General features: G+C 32.3%; 1 protein-coding gene across 2 annotated transcripts; it reads left to right on the top strand.

Moving 5' to 3' along the window:
* Nucleotides 1–355: 355 nt before the first annotated feature.
* Nucleotides 356–19,339, top strand: LOC148276601 (nucleolar MIF4G domain-containing protein 1 homolog). Of its 2 annotated transcripts, XM_088234037.1 has the most exons (16): nt 356–494; nt 764–1,019; nt 3,210–3,444; nt 5,096–5,515; nt 5,887–5,982; nt 6,155–6,610; nt 8,310–8,629; nt 8,951–9,044; nt 10,188–10,400; nt 12,400–12,521; nt 12,655–12,851; nt 14,173–14,348; nt 15,028–15,218; nt 16,483–16,647; nt 18,200–18,331; nt 18,920–19,339. In XM_088234037.1, exons 2-16 carry the CDS (start codon nt 771–773, stop codon nt 19,211–19,213), a joined length of 3,360 nt encoding a protein of 1,119 aa, XP_088090163.1. In that variant the 5' UTR covers nt 356–494; nt 764–770; the 3' UTR covers nt 19,214–19,339. The 2 variants fall into 2 exon arrangements, with proteins under 2 accessions (XP_088090163.1, XP_088090164.1); XM_088234038.1 differs by lacking the exon at nt 6,155–6,610.
* The last annotated feature ends 498 nt before the right edge of the window (nt 19,340–19,837 follow it).

Genomic DNA, 19,837 nt, shown 5'->3' with positions numbered 1-19,837 from the left:
GTTAAACGGCCAACTGCGAAACTGTTAAAAAAAAATCTTCAATTGGTCTGAGTGTTGTGGTGTATTTTTCATGAAAAAAAGTAGCAAAAAAGTTACTTCCGTTTCTTCTCTTTCCCATTTACTGACAAGCTTTTAACATTGAGGCTTAGGGAGTTATGAAAAATATTTCACAAAAATCAATTGATGGACATGTTGACTGACAAAAGTAATTAAAACGAAACAAGAAACAATATTTTTCAAACGAAATAAATATCTTGGGTTTCGACTGCCTCAGCTCTCAACAGAGTATAGAATATGTTTTTTTCTTTTAATCAACTTATCTATGGAATCAGCTTGAATTTGTTGTTTTTGCCTCGTTTAACCTCGTTTTTTAAATGTCAGCCTGTCGAGTCATAAATTAGGAAACATTTTATGTATTACATTAGATAGATCTCACTTATTTTTTATGTTGAAAAATAACTAAACTATCCTTTATTCAGTGCAATTAATTTATGGTAATTACAACTGATGTTATATTTAACTTTACTCACCATTTTAAATCGCTATAACAATCCATCGTTACATCAATAATGAAATTATAAATTTAATATTCTTATTTTAATTGTTCAGTTACAATTCTTAACATTGCACCAATTTTCTCAAGCTATTTTGATATTTTTTGTTGGTTTAAACATTTACTTTTAATAAAATTTATAAAGATATCGCACATTAGAATAGATAAACATACGTTCACAAAAACATGTGTTTAATGTTTTTTTTTTAGATAAAATATGGCGAAATTCAAAGGGAAGAAACGTAAAGTTAAAAAAACAAAAGAAATAAAAAAAGACGTTGGTCCAAAGACTCGCAAAGATATCCGCAAAGAAAAGAGAATGCTGAAAAAAGTTCACAAGCGAGAATATTTTTCTAAAAGCAGTGATTCCAAAGAGGCTGGAAAATTTGTAAAAGCACCTAAAGAAACCGATGAAGATACTCCTCTCCACGTGACTTTAGAAAAGATTAAGAATAAAAATAACAAGGTAATTTGAAATCACATTAGCATAGTAATCAAATATGTATATTTGAATATAAAATGAAACCTTCCACATTTATGTAGAGATGATTTACTTCGTGGCAATGATGCTGTGTAATTATTTTGTAACTAATAAATATATTTTTTAAATTTTCTGCGAGACAGTCTTTCATAGCAATATCACCAATCAAAAACCTATTTCTAACAAAAAACTGAGACTATTATGCGTTATTTTCAAAAACTGTTTAATTTTGGCAAGTGTAAATAAGTTAAAATTATTTCTTAAGGGCCCTTTACATCTGGACAATACTATAGATTTGACAATATTTTCATGTCCTTGCTTCGTGGACAGCCTCGATTGCGCAGGACATAATGCTGGGACAATACGAAAACTCGGCCGCTGTTCACACGTGAGCGCTACGAAAATGAATACACGAAAGCAATTTTATAAGTGAATTCATGAAACATATTAATACTTTTATACCAGGGTGTATTGGAATTGTTAAAAGACGATCTAAATAATAAACTTAATTTTTTACTGTTGAAATTTTCATCAGTTAAATTTTTTTGGGAGTGACATGTTTATGTCGAGCAAATCACTATTGTCACAAGATCCTGTCCGTATGCGTTCACACGAGAACAACGTGGCCGCTCTTGGTTGTGGGGGTAATCATTGTTCCGCGGGGATAGCCTGTCCGTCTATCTTGGTGGCAATGTCTTGAGACAACTTGTTGTCCTACAAATTGCCGTTTACACTTAGACAATGGTTGAGTCTTGGGACAAAACAATATTGTATATTCTGTGTAAACGGCCTTTTAACTTGGATTTTTCTTGATAGTTCTGTTTGAATTCATCTGTTTGAATGTAAATATTTCTTAAACTGTTTCATTTGTTTATTTTTAGGAAATAAAAAGGCAGAAAACTTTTTTATGCCAGTGAGATTTTACTTACCAAATTATGATTGCACGGATGTTCAAACATAGCCAAAGTGATGTGTTATAATGTGTAAAGCGATCACTTAAAATAGCTCTTGAATGGTTACACGCCCTGTAAATGTTCGATAACTTGTTGCCAATGAGAATCCAACTTCGTAATGCCCCTCTCGTAGACGCCCTTGTCCCTATTGGCAAAAAACTCGGATAATTTATTTTCACAGGCCTCTATTGAGGCCAAATTTGTACCCCCAAGCGCGTTGGCCATATACAGGAACAGGTGGTAGTCACTTGGTGCCAGGTCTGGACTATAGGGTGGATGCATAAGAACTTCCCATCCGAGCTCCCAGAGCTTCTGGTGCGTTATCAAAGATGTGTGCGGCCTGGCATGGTCCTGATGAAACACGATTCTTCTCCTATTCATCAATGCTGGCCGCTTCTGTTCGATCGCCACCTTCAAACGGTCGAGTTGTTCACAGTAGAGGGCAGAATTGAGCGTTTGGCCATAGGGGAGCAACTCTTAGTAGAGTATTCCCTGCCAATCCCACTAAACACTCAGCAACACCTTCCTGGCCCAGTGTGAGTGACCCACTTTTCATCAACAGTCACCATCCGCTTCATAAATGGGTCGATTTTGTTGCGATTCAGCAGTTATTTGCAGATGGAAATTCGGTCCATGAGATTTTTTGTGTCAGATCAAGTGGCACCCAAACATTGAGCTTTTTTTTAAATCCAGCCTTCTGCAAATGGTTCAAAACGGATTTATGATCAATATTCAGCTCCTGGGCGATGCTACGACTGCTAACATGACAGTCTATCTCGATATTTCTATGATTTTATTGACATTTTCCACGACAGGCCTGGCAGAGTGTTTGCATCATTCATCTCCACTACACCAAAATGAAATCGCTCGAACCACTGTTGTGCAGCACAAACCGAAAGAGTATCGGCCCCGTATACATCGCAATTTTTTTTTGACGCATTCGGACGCATTTTTCCCTTTCAGGTAGTAAAAATGTAAAATATTGCTAATTTCTTCTTTTGAGACCTTCATACTCGACGCACGATAGTTCACGACTGAACCGACCAAGCGCAAAATGGTCAAAGAAGCGTTTGTAGTATACACTCACACCTTTACAACGCCATATCATATGATCCGATGTGACTAATAATGAACAAGATATACTTGAAAAAAAAGGGCGCGAAATACGAAATTACTTTTTCCCCAACCTGATATATTAAAATGATCATTTTTATTTTTATAGAATCCTGCTAAAAGCACTGTTATTGACAAGTCTAATATTATTTTGGAAGAAAATAAGGGCGCCAAAAAAAAGGAAGAAAAACTCAAGACCCAAATGAAACAGCAAAGGAATAGCCAACTGCTAAAAGCCAATAAAGAAGAAGATAAAATCATCAAGAAATTAGAAAAACAACTTAAATTGAAAAAGAGAAAATCGGGAAATATCTCCAAAAGTTTTGCTGCTGATGGTCTGGGATGTATCCTTTGCTATTATGTGTGATATCCATTATATTTTTATTTATTTATTTATATATACACCCAATGGGCATTTATATTATGCTATTAAGATAAAAATAATACTGTGCTTTTTAACTATGCCAAACCAATTTTTTTAATTTGCGTTATTTTAACGCCACTATGATTTTTTAAACATTCAGATTTCTTAAATCCCTGCATTCATTTTTACATGTCACGTCATTACAAAATCTGTGGGACGGGCGTTTACGATTGGCGAACTAATTTTTGAATGTTGACAACATAAGTTTGTGTTACAATATTTTGAGTTTGTCCAAATGTTTATAGATAGAAGAATTGAAGAAATATGGATGTTCAAACTTAGGCAAAATGTAGAATGATACAGTGTGTAAAGTGGCCACTTAAACCAGCCAATGACAGGTCATAAGCCCTGTAAATGCCTAGACTTCCATATTTCCTTCTCTAAAATGTTCTCCATCCCTGTTGTAATTTTTTAATAAGATTATGTATTTAAAATGTTTATAGTTTTAAATATTTTGGTGATGTCAGTTTAGAGAAGTTTCTCCCTTCAAGTACTCTTATTATTGTATAATTTTTTATAGTAAAAAAGGAAACATTTGCGTTCTTGTTATTTACCCAAATATTTAGATTTTTGGGGCTATTTTCAACGATTTGTAAATAACTCACTATTAGAAAATGGGAATCAAGTTGGGTTTGAACCTCGGACCTCTGATCTGTGAGGCCGCAACACTAGCCACGGGACCACAACCCAATTCTTATTATGATCATATTGTTATTTCCTCCAAGGACACATTTTTTGCGATGAAATTTCGAATAGCACTAAATTTCATATTTAAAAGCAAAATGATCTCCATTTATTTTAGGTTTTATGTTGAAACGCCGTAAAAACATTTTATTTTTTTTCACTTGGAAGTTTAAGATATAAGCTCATTTTCGATAATAGTTAAATAATCTTTATAAAATATATTATTTTGTTCACACCACTGAATTATCGACCCATTTCGAGACCAATTTTTCTCAAAATAAAACTTATAGGACGTTTTTTGTCTTAACAAATAATTCAGTATGAACTCTATGCATAATCAAAAAAGAATAATATGTAAATATAAATGAATATAGCATATTCCAAAATTGGATACAAAAAATGTATTCTTATGTGCGGTAAAAATTAGAGCATTCAATTGTACCACAAAGTTTCTTGAAAACGTCTGAAAAACATGACAAAAATATTTTTTTTTGTGATAGATTTCCGGTTTACGGTAAGTCAACTGACCGATCACCAGAACTCACCGAGGAAAAGGGGAAAAAATCATGGCGCTGATAACATAGTCTATTACCAAATAAAGAAACCAATGAATTTCCTCATTGAACAGTAGGAGATCTTCTTGCAAAGCAATGCCGACTCCAATTTTACACATATAAATAAAATAAAATCCAGAAGAAATAATAGATTGTCAATGAGTAAATGCATTAAAAAAAATTCTCTTTAATAAACATGCTTAAATAATTATTATTTAGAGCTCGTAGATCTCACTTCTAATGCATTATTTCTATTGCTTGTTTGGTTCATTATTTTTAATTGTCGGAATCAGAAATTATTGATTGGTATAGTTTCTTAATCACAATATTCAGATCTATTAGAAGTATGTGATGAGCGCACAATGCAGGCTGCCATAGCAGCAGAGAAGCATCTAGCAGAAACTGGTTCAGGGTCAGACTTTGAAGAAGATATTGCTATAGCTACAGGAAAATCCACTGCCACATATCCAAAAAAATCACCAAATAAAAGCCAGGACAGTGATGCCTCTAGTAATTCAGATTTATCTGACAACGAAGATCTGTCCGATGATTTTGATGATCTTGGGACTGAAAGCGAAGATGAAGTGATAGAAACAAAATTCAACAAAGAAAATAAATTGAAATCGTCAAAACTAAAAGACAATTCTACTAATAAAAAAACTAAGAAAGTCTCACCAAAAGTTATCAAGAAAAATAACAATTCTAAAAAAGATACTGTTCCAAGTGACAGTGAAGACAGTTTTTCAGATCCTGGTATGATGTTTTTTTGTTAATTTTTAAACAATATTATGTATTTTTTACTCTTTTTACTAGTTGTGATTTTTATCATCATCGTCATTCCTTTATTACGTTCCTATTATTAGCAGGTATCTTAATCTCTTATTTACACAAATTCGAATGCATAAATTGCCAGTCCAGGACTTCAAAATGCAGTGAAAAACATTTTGAATTATGTTTTTCATGTCATGAATCAAACTTCAAAAATATAATGGTAACTACGAAATACACTTGATAAATCCAAATAGTTGGATAATTTATATAGCGCCATTTTTGTGAAAATCACCTCAATCTATACCATTAATCATGTTCAGTTGTCACGTGCCTTTGTTTTATTTTATTTACAGATTCTGATATGAATCTAGGAGACGAAACAGAAGATGAAGAATCTGATGAAAGAGAAGATGACATGGATGATGAGATGAGGGGCATGATTTGTTCTGGTAAGTTTCTCTACACATTTAAATTTGATGCTGGAACAAGCAAATTTGTGTATTTAAAAAATAACTTATTTAGAATTTACGCTCATAACCGGCACATAGTTCATCAATAGCTTACAATATGTAAAAGAAAATCACTACAATTTTTGTCAATTTAATGTTTCACCAATTTTAGGTATGTCTTCATTTCCTGATGAGTCATTTCAACCAGGTAATCTCACTCCGGTTAAAGAAGAAACTGAACAAGACTTAGATTTATACCAAAAGAATATCGAGGTCCCCATTCAAACCTCGAGGGCATTCAATAACACTTCTGTTAATGATTCGATTGATTCGGATATAGAGTCTGACTTAGAAGAAGAAGAAATGGAAATTGACAATGACTCTGAAGAAATTATGCCAAGTTCTGATGACTCAGAGTGTAGTAATTCAGACTGCTGCAATGATCATTCTGAAGATCAGGCTAATAATAAAAAGATTTTAGTAAACGGGAAAGTGATTAACACCTATGGTAGAGATTATCAAAGAGAAGTTGAGCCTGAAATTGTTAAATGTCCAGAGTTGGATAAGCTACTTGAAAATTTAAGTAGCGCGGAATCTGAATGTGAAAAAAGTTTTGAAAAAAATAAAGGTATAACATAGTTTTTTTTTTTGTAGTATTGTTTTGAATCAATGTATGTAGTACAAAAATATCGACAATAATTCCTTAAAACTTTGGTGAAAAGATTATTAGATATGGGTTGATATGTAAATTGTGTTATGTAAAAAATATTGTTTTAAATACTGTAATTTGACTAGTAAGTACACAAATTTGCCCGACACAATAATATTGAATCCCTTAGTATTAAAAATGTTATAGATACTGTAAAACATCATTTTTACGTTCCTCAATTTATGTTTTCCCGCTTTTTTTTTGTTCTGTTCCCCGCAATTCTCCCATTTTTGGTGGGCCATGGTCATGGTCCCATTTTTCTTCATTTATTCTCGTACAAATATTCCCCCAATTACCTTTTTTGTTTTTCAATTTTCACCACCCCAGATTTACGTTTAAAAATTTTCAAATTAATTTGATTTGACACAAAGCCAAAATTATGACAATATAAAAACATTACTGCGTGTGCCCAAACTGAACTGAAGAATAAAAGCAGGTAAACAACTACTAGTTCCATCATTTGGTCGCCAAATGAAATCACATATTGCTTAATGATGGAGATGGTGCAAAAAAAATATTATCCGTGGCTTTCCTGACCGACTTCTTACTAGAAATGCCTAGGCTACCAGTCATTGTTGAGGAGAAGGGGTGTTTGGGTGTTCACCTTTTTCAACTGATTGGTGGTCGCATACATAATTCAGATAATCTGAAAGAATTCGGTTCATTTGTCCTTTATAATTATCTTCAAAAAAAGCAACACAGGTTGTTCTACCTACCACGATGCAGAACCAACCTACCAATGTTTATGCTGGTAGGTAGAACAATCGTTTTATTCAATCGTATCGCCTCGAATATCGATATATTTCATGCCAGTGAGATTTCTCTTAGGAAGGCAATTTCCAAATTGTAATATGTATGTATCTTAATTTTTCATTACTTTTTTTTATGTAATGAATCTGTTACTTATATTTTTTAATATATTGTGAATGGATTGGATACTCTGTAATTTTATCAATGTTAATAAAAAATAAAATAATAGTCTTCTTTTAGGGTTAGTTTTCATTTGAATAAAAACACCATATTGACATGTTACAAATCGCGACATGCATTCGACCATTTGACACACGTTTTGGAAAAATAAAACTTAAAAATCTAACAATGGAAATATTTAAAGTTATTAACATAATGTGAAAAGAAGACGGTTTAAAAATACAATCTAAATTACTGTCGAAATTCCAGCTTCCAGCGATTTTACTTCTTTTCTTTATTGCTTTTTATATAAATAAAGTTTTCCCACATTTAAGGAAAAACCATTGTATGTATTTTATTCAAATTAAAATGTTTATTTTTGTGCAAAATTTTTGTATTTATGTATAACATTATTTTAAATAAAATAAATACAAAAGTACCCTTTCAAAAACTATAAAATATTGAAATCTTTTTAATGAAATCATTGAAAATAGGTAAATTGACACTATAGTCTAGAGCATTAACTTTATTTTTATGTAATTTTTTTTTCCATACATTTTTAATTTCCCCACTTTAGTGCGTTCCTCAGTTTTGCACTTTTTTTTATTATTGTGTCCTTGAAAAATGTAAGAAAGAGGTTTCACTATTACATAATATTTCTAAAAAACTCATATAATTCTACAGCAGAAAGCTATCACTTTTTTTTCAGGTGAAAAGAATTACAAAGAAAATCTCAAACGGAAAAATAATGATGATTCTAACCCAAAAAAGAAAAAGCAAAAACCAGATACTGATGTATCACCCAAAACAAAAATGAACCCGAAAACAATAAAAAAAGTCAAGGCCAAAAATAGTGTAGAAGTTCCCATATCTGACAATGAAAATGAAGACACCGATGACTGTATGGAATCTAATAGCTTTGATGAAGTGTCAGAGAACGAAGATGAATCATCAGGAGGCGAAGAGAAGGGTGATGTGTGGGAAGATATATATGGACGGCAACGTGATAAAGATGGCAATGTCATAACGGTTTGTGTATATTTTTTATCCATTATGCTTAATAAATTGTTTAATTTAATATACCGACAACTGCTTTAAAATTTTGATCCAATTCTGAAATGAATTTAATAATCAAAAGACTAGCAATTGAACGATTGAAATAATTTAGTATGATGAATTAATTTGATGTAAAGTTAATACGATTCTTCCATGGGTCCATTTGTAGTCAGCATTACATTGTAGATTAACTAACCTATTGTGTAATGACAGGCTGTAAATCATGTAGAATAACATTTCAAATCTTACCGTATAAACAAACCAAATTCTTAAACATGACCAATTGCTTTCCAGAATCAAGTTAAGAAGTATGTTCCGCCCCACTTACGGGTTAAAAAGGAATTAGAAGATAGCAAAGAAATTCAACAGTTAAAGCGCCAAATCAAAGGTAAATAATATGTAACAAAGTTTATTTTGTTATACTAAATAAAACAAAAATGGAAAATCACTTACAACGGGGATGGAGAATACCTTAAATAATAGAATATGGAAGTCTAGGCATTTACAGGGCTTATGACCAATGACAGGTTATAAGCCCTGTAAATGCCTAGACTTCCATATTCTCTTATTTAAGGTATTCGCCATCCCTGTTGTAATTTGTTAATCTTAATGACTTCCGAGGGGGTGAAATCCAGTCTTTTGTCTACGAACATTTGGACAAACTCAAATATTGTAACGGAAAATCACTGTTTTTCACCATATGCCAGACTCCCGTTTTACATACTTTCGAAATACCACAATGCAGAAAACATTTTTTTTTAACATTAATTTAACAATATGTAACAGTAAAGGTCAAACAGTACTAGAGCGACACTGCCAACACTGTCACAGCAACAGGAAATATTATTTTCACTGTTTTGCCTGAAACAAACCATATGGATTTTTATTCAAGGAAATCTATTCACAATTATTGTTTATTTTAGGAAATAAAAATCACAGCGTGGAACGTATCCACCTTGTAAAATGAGAGTCCGTTGTATTATATAATTATGTATGTATCGTAACAAGAATCAAATGAGTTATGATGATGTTACACAATAATTTGTAAATCTATTTCTATATTTTATTGTGTAATTGAATATGTGTGGTTATCTTATGATCATTCTTGTAGATGAATACTGGATGTTAATTTTGCAAATTTTTACTTTCTATACCACTGCAATTTTTTTGTTACGAAATTCTTTGGGCATGCACAATAAGCAAAATGCAAATATTTGTATTTTTACCTGTATATACTTTTGAAACCATTGGGAACCAAGTTTTGGCAGTGCAAGGTTTAAACTTCTGATCTGTGAGTCTGCGCCACTATGACAACTTGGCTTCTGCCTTCGTCCCGACCTGAATTTTAATATGTCAGGTCATGTCTATGAGAAAAATGTCATTGCGGTCTTTTTTTCCGATTTCCACATAGTATTTATATGCATGCATAGAATCTGAGTGAAAAATTGGATCATAATTGGGTTGTGTTCTAAAAGTTAACATTCGTATGTAAGATTTTGATCCTTATTATTCAGCTATTAAACCTTTTCAGGCCTGCTAAACAAGGTGGCTCTAAGCAACATGCACTGGACGGGGGGTCAACTGGAGGGTCTGTATTCCTCCAACAGTAGGAATGCAGTGAACAATGCCTTTTGTTCCCTTTGGTTGGACGCCCTCGTGCAGGGGGCCATTACTCCCGACAGGATGGCTGCGGAACATACAATGTTAGTTGCTATTTTACATGCCAACGTGGGATCTGAAGTTGGTAAGTTTTTATGAGGCCTATCAAAAAAACAACAGAAATCTCTACTCTATTTTTTTATTTAATAAATGCCCAGAGGGCTCTTACAATATTTGGTTAAGAAGTACATAAAGTATTATAGTATTTGACACAAAATATAATCAGAATTATTTCACTAATATGTTAATTATAAAAAAGAAAGAAATAAGTCAAGATGAATAGAAACCAAAAAGAGGAGAATTGAAGGGACGGCCATTCGATGGAAAGGATAGCTAATTTGACAGCAGCAGGTGTGGTGTGGAGCAAGTCCAACAGCTCAGCATAATTATTATGCATAGCTTAAAGAATCTAGATTGGAGTTGCTATGAAAATCTTATTTTGATTTTATGCTCACCTCTTTGACATTTGTTACTTGGATACACAGAGAACTTGCAAGGCCCTAGAACAGTAATTCATTTATGTACATTATACAACATCATACAACATCATTATACTAACAGAGGAATATTTTTCTTTAATGAAATAAACAGTGCAGTCAGGAATACAACATATTTAAGAAAGAAGTCAAAAGTTATATTCATAATTCCTTTTTATGTAGCACTGATTGAAAACACTGTTTTTTACTGAAAATTTTTGCTACCTGAAAATAAAATAAACACATTATTGTAAGACGTCAATCCCCATTACATGTATACAATTTTTTTTTTTCTTTTACATAATGGGAAACGTTAATGTAAATATGTATATTAATTTTTTATAAAATATCTATTTAGTTTAAAATATATTTATTGATTTAGTTCATACATTACATACAGTACAAGCACTAGCAAATTAAAGAAATACAATATTGTTGGTTACACGGTTTGACAAGCACTGACTTTACAGATTGAGAGGCGGCAAATTATTGTTTCACGACACGGGGTTGATTTATGGATCTGGGTGGCCAAAACACGTGGCGCCTCGGTCAGCCGAACTATCTCTTCCTAGTAACTGAAGTCTCACACCACATTCAGAAGTTGGCGAAAGGGCCTAACAGTCATCATTCGTTCTTCACTGAGTAGGGAACAATTACTGGTATCTGGGTAATCAGATTATACGTCTGGCCAAAGTACCCGGTTGAACCAAATAAGGTTAGTGACTAGGTGGCAGAGACCGATCGGTATAACATGATCTTACGGGGCGAGAGCCAAGGCGTTCCCTAGTACCAGAAAGTTCCAAACAAGGAAGCAGACTGATTTAACTAGGGGAGCCCTGAGTAGGTGTCTTTACCAGAGAGAACCAAGAAGATATGTAAGCAAAATGGTAGAAGAGAATCCGAATTACTCTGCCTTCTGGAGCTAGGAATCTGCCTTATAAAGGCTAAAATTAAGGGGGGGAGGACAAATTTACGAGCCTCACGGGGGGGGCATAGAGTAAGCGCGGGTGGCTGAAGGGATGCCGCGTTGGAATGCGAGAGTATGCGAACCTACTGCACATTTTAGAGGAGTCATTAATATGTAACTATGTTGTAAGAGTAGGTTAGCAATATTCTAAAAAATGTATTGGGATTAAAGCAGGTGCTATAATACTTATATTTTTTTCTGAATAAACTAAAAAAAAATCTGTTGGTTTCTCACTGTTATACCAACGTAAAAAAATAAAATCTTCTACACAGACTGAAAAGAAAAACTTTTACTGTCTATGATATATTTTGTTTTAACACATAAATTTTTCAATAAAATACGTGGGTATGTCCAGAAACCGATAAATGTAAAAAGTCGGTGTTTGTTTACATATATTTAGTAAAATTTCAAATGCTGAGCCGCAAAGGTTTTTTGAAAATTTTAAAGTATTGTTAATCAACTTGGTCATTTGGATCTCAGTATTCCTAAAAATATACATGAAAACTTATCTGGCCAAATTTGGACTGTCCTCTACATGAACAATTTCAAAATTAACAACTTACTCTTTCATTGAGTATTTTTAAAATAAAAAAAAAGATATGTTCCATTCTTATTATTAAACAATATCTGTTTGTTTCTAGGTGCTCATTTCTTACAAACCGTTGTAAAAAACTTCGATGAAATGTTGAAAGTTGAGCAGAACTTGGAAAATAAGCGGTTAGATAATTTAATATTAGCCATCTCGCATTTATATAGTTTTAAGGTAAGACATGCTACCATATTACAAGTACATATTGTCGAGTCATTAATACATCATGGCAAGAATATACATGTTTGTGTTTTATGAATTAAAAAAATTATGATACATGTTCTGAGAATTTATTGATCTTTGCCAGATTTTCCAAGCTCCCTTGTTGTACGAAATTCTCAACAAATTGCTGGAAAAACTATCGGAGAAGAGCGTGGAGTGTACCCTGGTAGCCTTAAGGGCTGTTGGCGGAGTGCTTCGGAAGGAAGACCCATTATCTCTTAAAACATTCATTCAGACCACACAAGAACGAGCCTCCAAGTTTAATGATGCAACCACTAAAGGGTTCGATATAAGTTTTATATATTAATAATAATTATTGATTGATTTATAGCGCTGTTTTTGTAATAAATCACCTCGAGGGCACTTAAGAATGTTTTTCAGAAGAAGACACCTTTTTCTCTGCCTGAATAAAATGCCGGCATAGGAAAAACCCCATTTTGATCTTATTTTATTAATAACAAAACTAAAATTTAAAATAAAGTTATTTATAATCTTGTAACAGGGAAATATAACTTTTTTTACAATTTTAAAATAACAAGGGTCCATAAAATACTGTAGAATAAAAAAAAAAAAACTAATTAGTATACTTTTGAATTTATAATTTTGAATTCCCACAAAAACGGTCATTGCATTGGCCCCGTCCCTAAAACGTCACGATTCTTTTTAATTTTGAACTTTGTAACCGTTTAAATTTTTATAGAACATCCTCATGAATCACAATTATCTCTGCCAAACATGTCGCGTTTTTCTAGAGACATATTTTTTTAACATTTCTTTTTTAAAGTTATGTACGAAAACATTTCTCCACAATATCCATATTTATTTATTAAGGAAATCATACAGTCTTTAAATAAATACAAAGTTCAAAAGAACAATTTAAAAAAGTAAGACAAATTACAGATTTCAAACTAATTTATTATGAATGCAGGAGGAGAGGGGAAAAATAATTGAATTATAAAAAAGTAAAAATATGAATATTAAATAAAAAGTACATAAAAGGGAGAAGACATTGTATAGCTCCAACTCTACTTTCCTTTCTCTCTCTCTGCTTCCATGAACATTTATATTTCTTTGTAAAAATTCATAACCAACAATAATTAATTAGATGCAGGTAGTAGATGAACATATGAATAAGTATAAATTAAGATTTTTGAAAATACAATTAATTTTTCTAAATCCATTTCATATATTTTTATCGGTATTCATAGTATGTGATATTTACCTACTAGCTAAAACCTATATTTTTACACATATTATAAATTAAAATACTACATAACATACATTTGACCATTTAGCGGGCACATTTTGTCTGATTTTGACTTTTTCTAATAAACACCTTTTATATTTTACTAAAAATTAAGTGGGGTTCCAAATATGAAAAATTGCTCTCTCTGCTTCACACACATTGGATAACTTTTTAGTAGGTACATAAATTTAATTTACATTTGATAGCAGTTTATCAGTCCATAAATTTAAATGAAATGACTCATTTAATGGCCACATTAAAAAAACATAAATAAAATTTTGTGGATTCATTTGAAATTCTAATAAAACTATTAATAATTAGTAATCTGTATTATTTTGTACTATTATTTTATTACAGGTCCCGTGTGAAATTTTTGTTAGATGTTTTATTAGCAATCAAAAACAACAACATGAACAAGATACCCAATTATGACCCGTCATATATGGAAGAATTAAAGAAATCCATGAAAGTCGTCATTAGAAAAGGGAATTATATTGTTCCTTTAAATATAAAATTAGAAGACTTACTGAAAGGTGATCCAAGTTTAATGTCCTTTAACTGTGTTTTTTTAACAGCAGTATTTTGTATGTCATACATGCTTGTAGGCGGATGAAGAATACAGTTCTGTTTGTGAAATGGAACCTGAACCCTGGATGAGTGATTTCGATTTAATGACTGCGCTCAGATAATCTCAGATCCTGAATAAGAAAACCGAGTGGAGATAAGTCCGCCTCGTTTCGTGGTAGTTGGCGCACTAGCCTACCATTCTTGAGATCCTGGGTTTGATTCCTGGCAGGGTGGATGTGAACTATTGATTTTAAGGGTTTTTTGAACTGAAATATATATATATCCATATTTTTTAATGGAATAACCCGCTAAGCTTCTATTTTGAGGCTTGTCAGCAGGTGGGATAGAAGTGATATTGAAGGAGGTAATGAAAAATACACCACAACACCCAGACCAATTGAGTAAAAAATCTTTCTTGGATTTTTCTTTTGCAACTGGCGGGAATCGAACCCGCGACGCCAGTTTCACAGTTACTGGCCATCTATCTGGCACTGCCACCCGAAGTGTAAGACTGATCATCTTACCTTCATGTAACAGATGATCGAATTATGCTGCGTTTGGTTTACTAATGCAGTCCCCTAAACACTACTGGGTGTAGAAAGGGGATGATCTTAATTATGTCAAAATGTTTTCTTTTCTTTTCAGCCGATGAACGGGGAAAGTGGTGGGTAGTGGGATCTGCTTGGGAAGGATCATCGAGGGTTGAAAAAGAAGAATCAAGTAATACCAAAAAACCAACTGATAAAAAATATATCCAGTTAATGGAGTTGGCAGCTCAACAGCGAATAAACACTGATCTTCGAAAAAATATATTTTTCATCATTATGTCAGCAGAGGTAATTTATTCCTTTTCCTGCTTTTTTTTACATTTCTCTCAAACGCATACATATATCTGATAAACCTTATATTATGTTTTTTAATTCATATACAAACATATGTATACAGGGGGTTTACTAAACCCTGTCACATCCGAAACCACGATGATCAGTATGAGCAAGAAGATATATTGGCACATTTAAATAATTTTTTCGAACGAATAAATTTAAAAAAAAATATATTTAACAAATCAAATGGTTGCTTACTTCTGCAGGGGAGAAACGAGGAGGGGGGAGTCTGATATGCCGCGCGCCGCGCCCCCCTCGCCCGCCTCAGTCCGAACACTGAGAAACTTGGCTTAACACGGCTTCTTTACTATGATCGACTAATATTTTATGTTTATCCACACTATTCAATTAAAATATTAACAATTGGAATTTTAACCAAGAAATTTATAGCAGATATTGAGAAAAATTTACAGAACAAAATATGAAAGTCGAGGTATTTTAATGTTTGATGTGCCCTTTCCCAAATTATATGCACATCAGATATCGTTCTAAAACGCCTTCACTGACACGTCTTAATGCTAAAACAGAGTTATCGTCAAGGAAGTAGTTAAATGTTTTTTTTTTTTAATATGGATCATATTAAAATAAAAAAGGAAATGTTTGCATTCTTATTATATACCCAAATATTTCGACTTTTGGGATCATTTTCAACGAGTTGTAAATAACTCACTATTAGAAAATGGGAGGGGTAGAGTGGGGTTAGAACCTCGGAAAATGATGTACAATAATTATTTTAGTTTATTTGGAAATATGTTTTTTTACGAAGGCTGTTGTTGTGGTAACATGCACGGTATACACTACATAACGAAGTGGATTTAAATGAACAATTCCACTTCTTTAAAAAACAGTAACTAGCGAAATGAAATAAATTATGTAATATATATATATATATATATTTAAAAAAATATATTTTATACCACTTACAGGGAAGTGCAACAGCTTCCTAAATTTATTTACCTTTTAGGGGATTATGATGTCAGCAACAATCTAGTTAGACTTTTATTGCTCGGATTAACAACATTGTATCGTTGTTTAGTAGTCTAAGGGTTAAACATGTCCAGCAAAGTTTTACAAAATATTTTTCCCAAACTGACAATCTTACCGTTTTTCTTGATTCTAAATATCTTGTGACTTAACTGGCTAAATTATTACGCCTCACTTATCGCGGCCAACTTGTTCCTGTTTGTCATTGTATGTACAACAATTTGTTTTGCAGAATTACATGGATGCATTTGAAAAGCTTCAGCAATTGGGACTCAAGAATCAACAGGAAAGAGAATTAATCAATATTATTATTTTTTGTTGTTTACAAGAGAAGATTTACAATCCCTTCTATGCGGTGCTTGCTCAGAAGTATTGTGATTATGATAGAAAATTTCAGGTAAAATAAACCAATATCATATCATGATAAATAATAAGATTATTTCACAAACTAGGACTACACTGTTTATTTCGATTCAGCAATTGAGTAGAACAGATTTTGGAAGAAGCTTGACCGCGGCGCTATTGTTAAAATGGTTTATATTGCTATTGTTGGATTTTTTTCCCCCTATTTTTGATGATTTTATAGATTTACTTGGTTGTTATTTTGGAAGTACAAGCAGTTATTTTTTGTTGTGAGAGTTGGATTATTAAAAAGTTGAAATTAATTTAATAGAATATCTCTTTATTGATAGAAAAATAAAATAAACCATTGAGAATTAAAATATTTAGATGATATCGAAACTGCTAATGTTTTCGGCCCGTTATGTATTTGTCAATATTTTACGAAAATATACAACAAATTAGAGATTTAAATGATTTATTAGTCACGATACTTAGGAGAATACTCACCATTACATTGAGTAAAATACAGATAAAAAAACAATAATTATAAAATTAAATTTTTCACTGGCAAATGCAATGTGAAAAACCAAAATTTCACAATGAAAGACAATATGTTCCGAAATGTTGCTTGAAATTTAAAACATTTTTTTCCTCAAAGTTAGGAATGTTTTTTTTAATTATGGCATCGCCCAAAACATCTGAAAAATTGTACCTATCTTAGCGGCAACTCGTTTTTAAGCTTTATCTTATGTTTGTTCGAAAACTCTTTCGAGCATTTCTTCTTCACAGTAGGTTTAAATAATGGATTTATGATCTAATTCTGGATGGATACAGAAAATGCGGAAAAACCAAGAAAGACATGGCATGACCATATTCAACAAATACTTAAAGATAGACTTATCAAAGATCAGAATAATCGTCGTGTGTGCATGTAGAGATTTATGAATGTAAAGGAAGCGAGGTCTGTATGCAAAGACAGAGTAAGTTGGTAACTTGGACGAACGCCACGGGACTCGTCCTCGTAGAAGACCTCCTAAACGATGGAAGGACAGCTGGGAATCCACCTCGCAGAAGGAATAACACTCTGAAGAACAGACCGCATAGGTCTTTAGCAAGGAAGAAGGTAACTTCAAAATCAAGATTTTTTAGATAACCACTCAAACACATCTTTGTATCTTTGTAATAATATTATGATGATTAAATGCACTACTTGTCTATTTGTAGCATTCACGGAGGAGGATACAAAAATGGGTTTTTAGTAGTTAACTCAAAATGTTGATTTTGAAGTTACCTAGTTGTAGTAATTACCCCACAATATTGTGGCAATAATGTCTGGCCGAGTTGAAGGTAGGAGAAGTCGGGGTAGAATCCCATATAGATGGACTGACCAAATAAAGGTGGCCACGGGGCTAAAATTTGATAAGTCAGTTTGTCGGGCTGAGGACAGACTGGAGTGGAACAGACTAATCAGAAGTGTTCATGGTGATCACGATCCTCAGCATTAAGGGACCGACTAGGAAGATGAAGATTGTGTTTTATCCTCTCGCCTGCCCTTACAGTGAAACATCATGTTGCTTTGTTTGATGAAATTGTATTTTTTATTACAGATGTCGATTCAATACTGTGTATGGGATAAACTGAAAGAGATTGAAACCTTCCCACCATTTCAAATAGCAACCTTAGGACAATTTCTAACATATTTATTTATTGAGAAGGGGTTACCAATATCAGTTCTCAAGGTATATTTTTATTGTTTAGATAAATTTATTTATTATGCATTATAAATCAACTAAATCATAATTATCAAACCCTTATTAGTATTTTAAAATAATGAAAATCAATATTTTGAGTGTGTCTAAATGTTTGTTGACAACTTACTTTGTACTTCACTAAAATCAACAGTTGTAAGAATCGAAGAAATATCAATGTTTAAACATAGGCAAAATAGTGATGTTATACAGAAAGTTACACAGCATGCAAAGTGACCACTTAAACCAGCCGATCACAGGTTATAAACCTTGTAAATGCGTAGACTTCCATATTTCCTTCTCTAAAATGATCTCCATCTATTGTTATTTGTTAATAAAACTCAATATGAGCTGTAAAAGAAGCAGTCTCAAATATTTTGTACCCGGCCTAACTTTAAACCAGACTAAATCTATGACTTTTCTGCCGGTCGACAATAACGGTTGGTTAGGTTGCCAGGTAAATGGCATGTATGTGACAAGAAGATATTTCTATGGTACATCTTAATATGGTTTTAATGAAAGGGTCGGGTACATCATATTACAAGACACTAAGTAAATATAATGAACATAATTTTTCAGGTTGTGCAGTTTTCTGATCTCACAAAATCAACTCTTCGACTCATGAGACAGATTCTGTTGGCAATATTACTCCACAAGAACTGGCAAACTTGTTTAGAAGTTTTCCAGCGAGTTGCTGTTTCCCCCAAACTCCGCCCCTTCAGGGAAGGTCTGAGGCTATTTATCAGCCATTTCTTGGTTAAGAACTCTGACAAAAAATCCAACGTTTTAACGGAAGAGCAAACTGAGTTATTAAAAGAACGAGCGTCAGCTGTTAATAAGACTTTAAGTTCTGACACAAAGTTACAATTTTAACTACGTACAATATTGTTGGTTAGATTAATTTTCTAACTGTTAAGTCTTGTTGTTTAATATATATTATAATAATGCAATATAATAGTAATCATAGTATTTTTACTATTTTATAAATACATATGTATGTATCTTTTTTGTTTTATTTACTATAAGAAAACACATAAATAGAAATGCAATGTGTTCAGTAGGAAAAAGGAGATTTTAGATAACTGAATTCTGAGTGCTGTTTGCTTCGAACTTTTATCTGTTCATTGTTTTTTTTCTCATTTCGTGACACACTCTCAGTTAAAAAAGAATTCATTTCTATATTTCCTTTCTGATAAATTGAGTGAATTATCAAATAATAAATTAGTAAAGGATGTCAAAAATTAAGTCTTACAATCTCTTGTCATGAAAACTATGTTTTATTACATCATATTCCAAAATGCTTTGTGAATAGGTATTTAGAATGAACTTACCTACATAATACTTTTTTTTATTATGACAAGTCAATGAACTCTTTTTTTTTCCTGAATAAATAATGTGACACAACTTATGTCTTTTCATTTAATGTAGAAAAAAATATGTTTAGATACTTAATAGTATATTTCACTATTATAAACCTAAAATAGCATATGTATTTAA

The sequence above is a fragment of the Micrasema longulum genome, unplaced genomic scaffold (assembly GCF_059751315.1).
Source record: "Micrasema longulum isolate JH-2025_06_02 unplaced genomic scaffold, ASM5975131v1 h1tg001182l, whole genome shotgun sequence".
Lineage (NCBI taxonomy): Eukaryota > Metazoa > Arthropoda > Insecta > Trichoptera > Brachycentridae > Micrasema > Micrasema longulum.
Note: the sequence above shows the minus strand (reverse complement) of the source record. Positions and strands in the feature narration are given on the sequence as shown.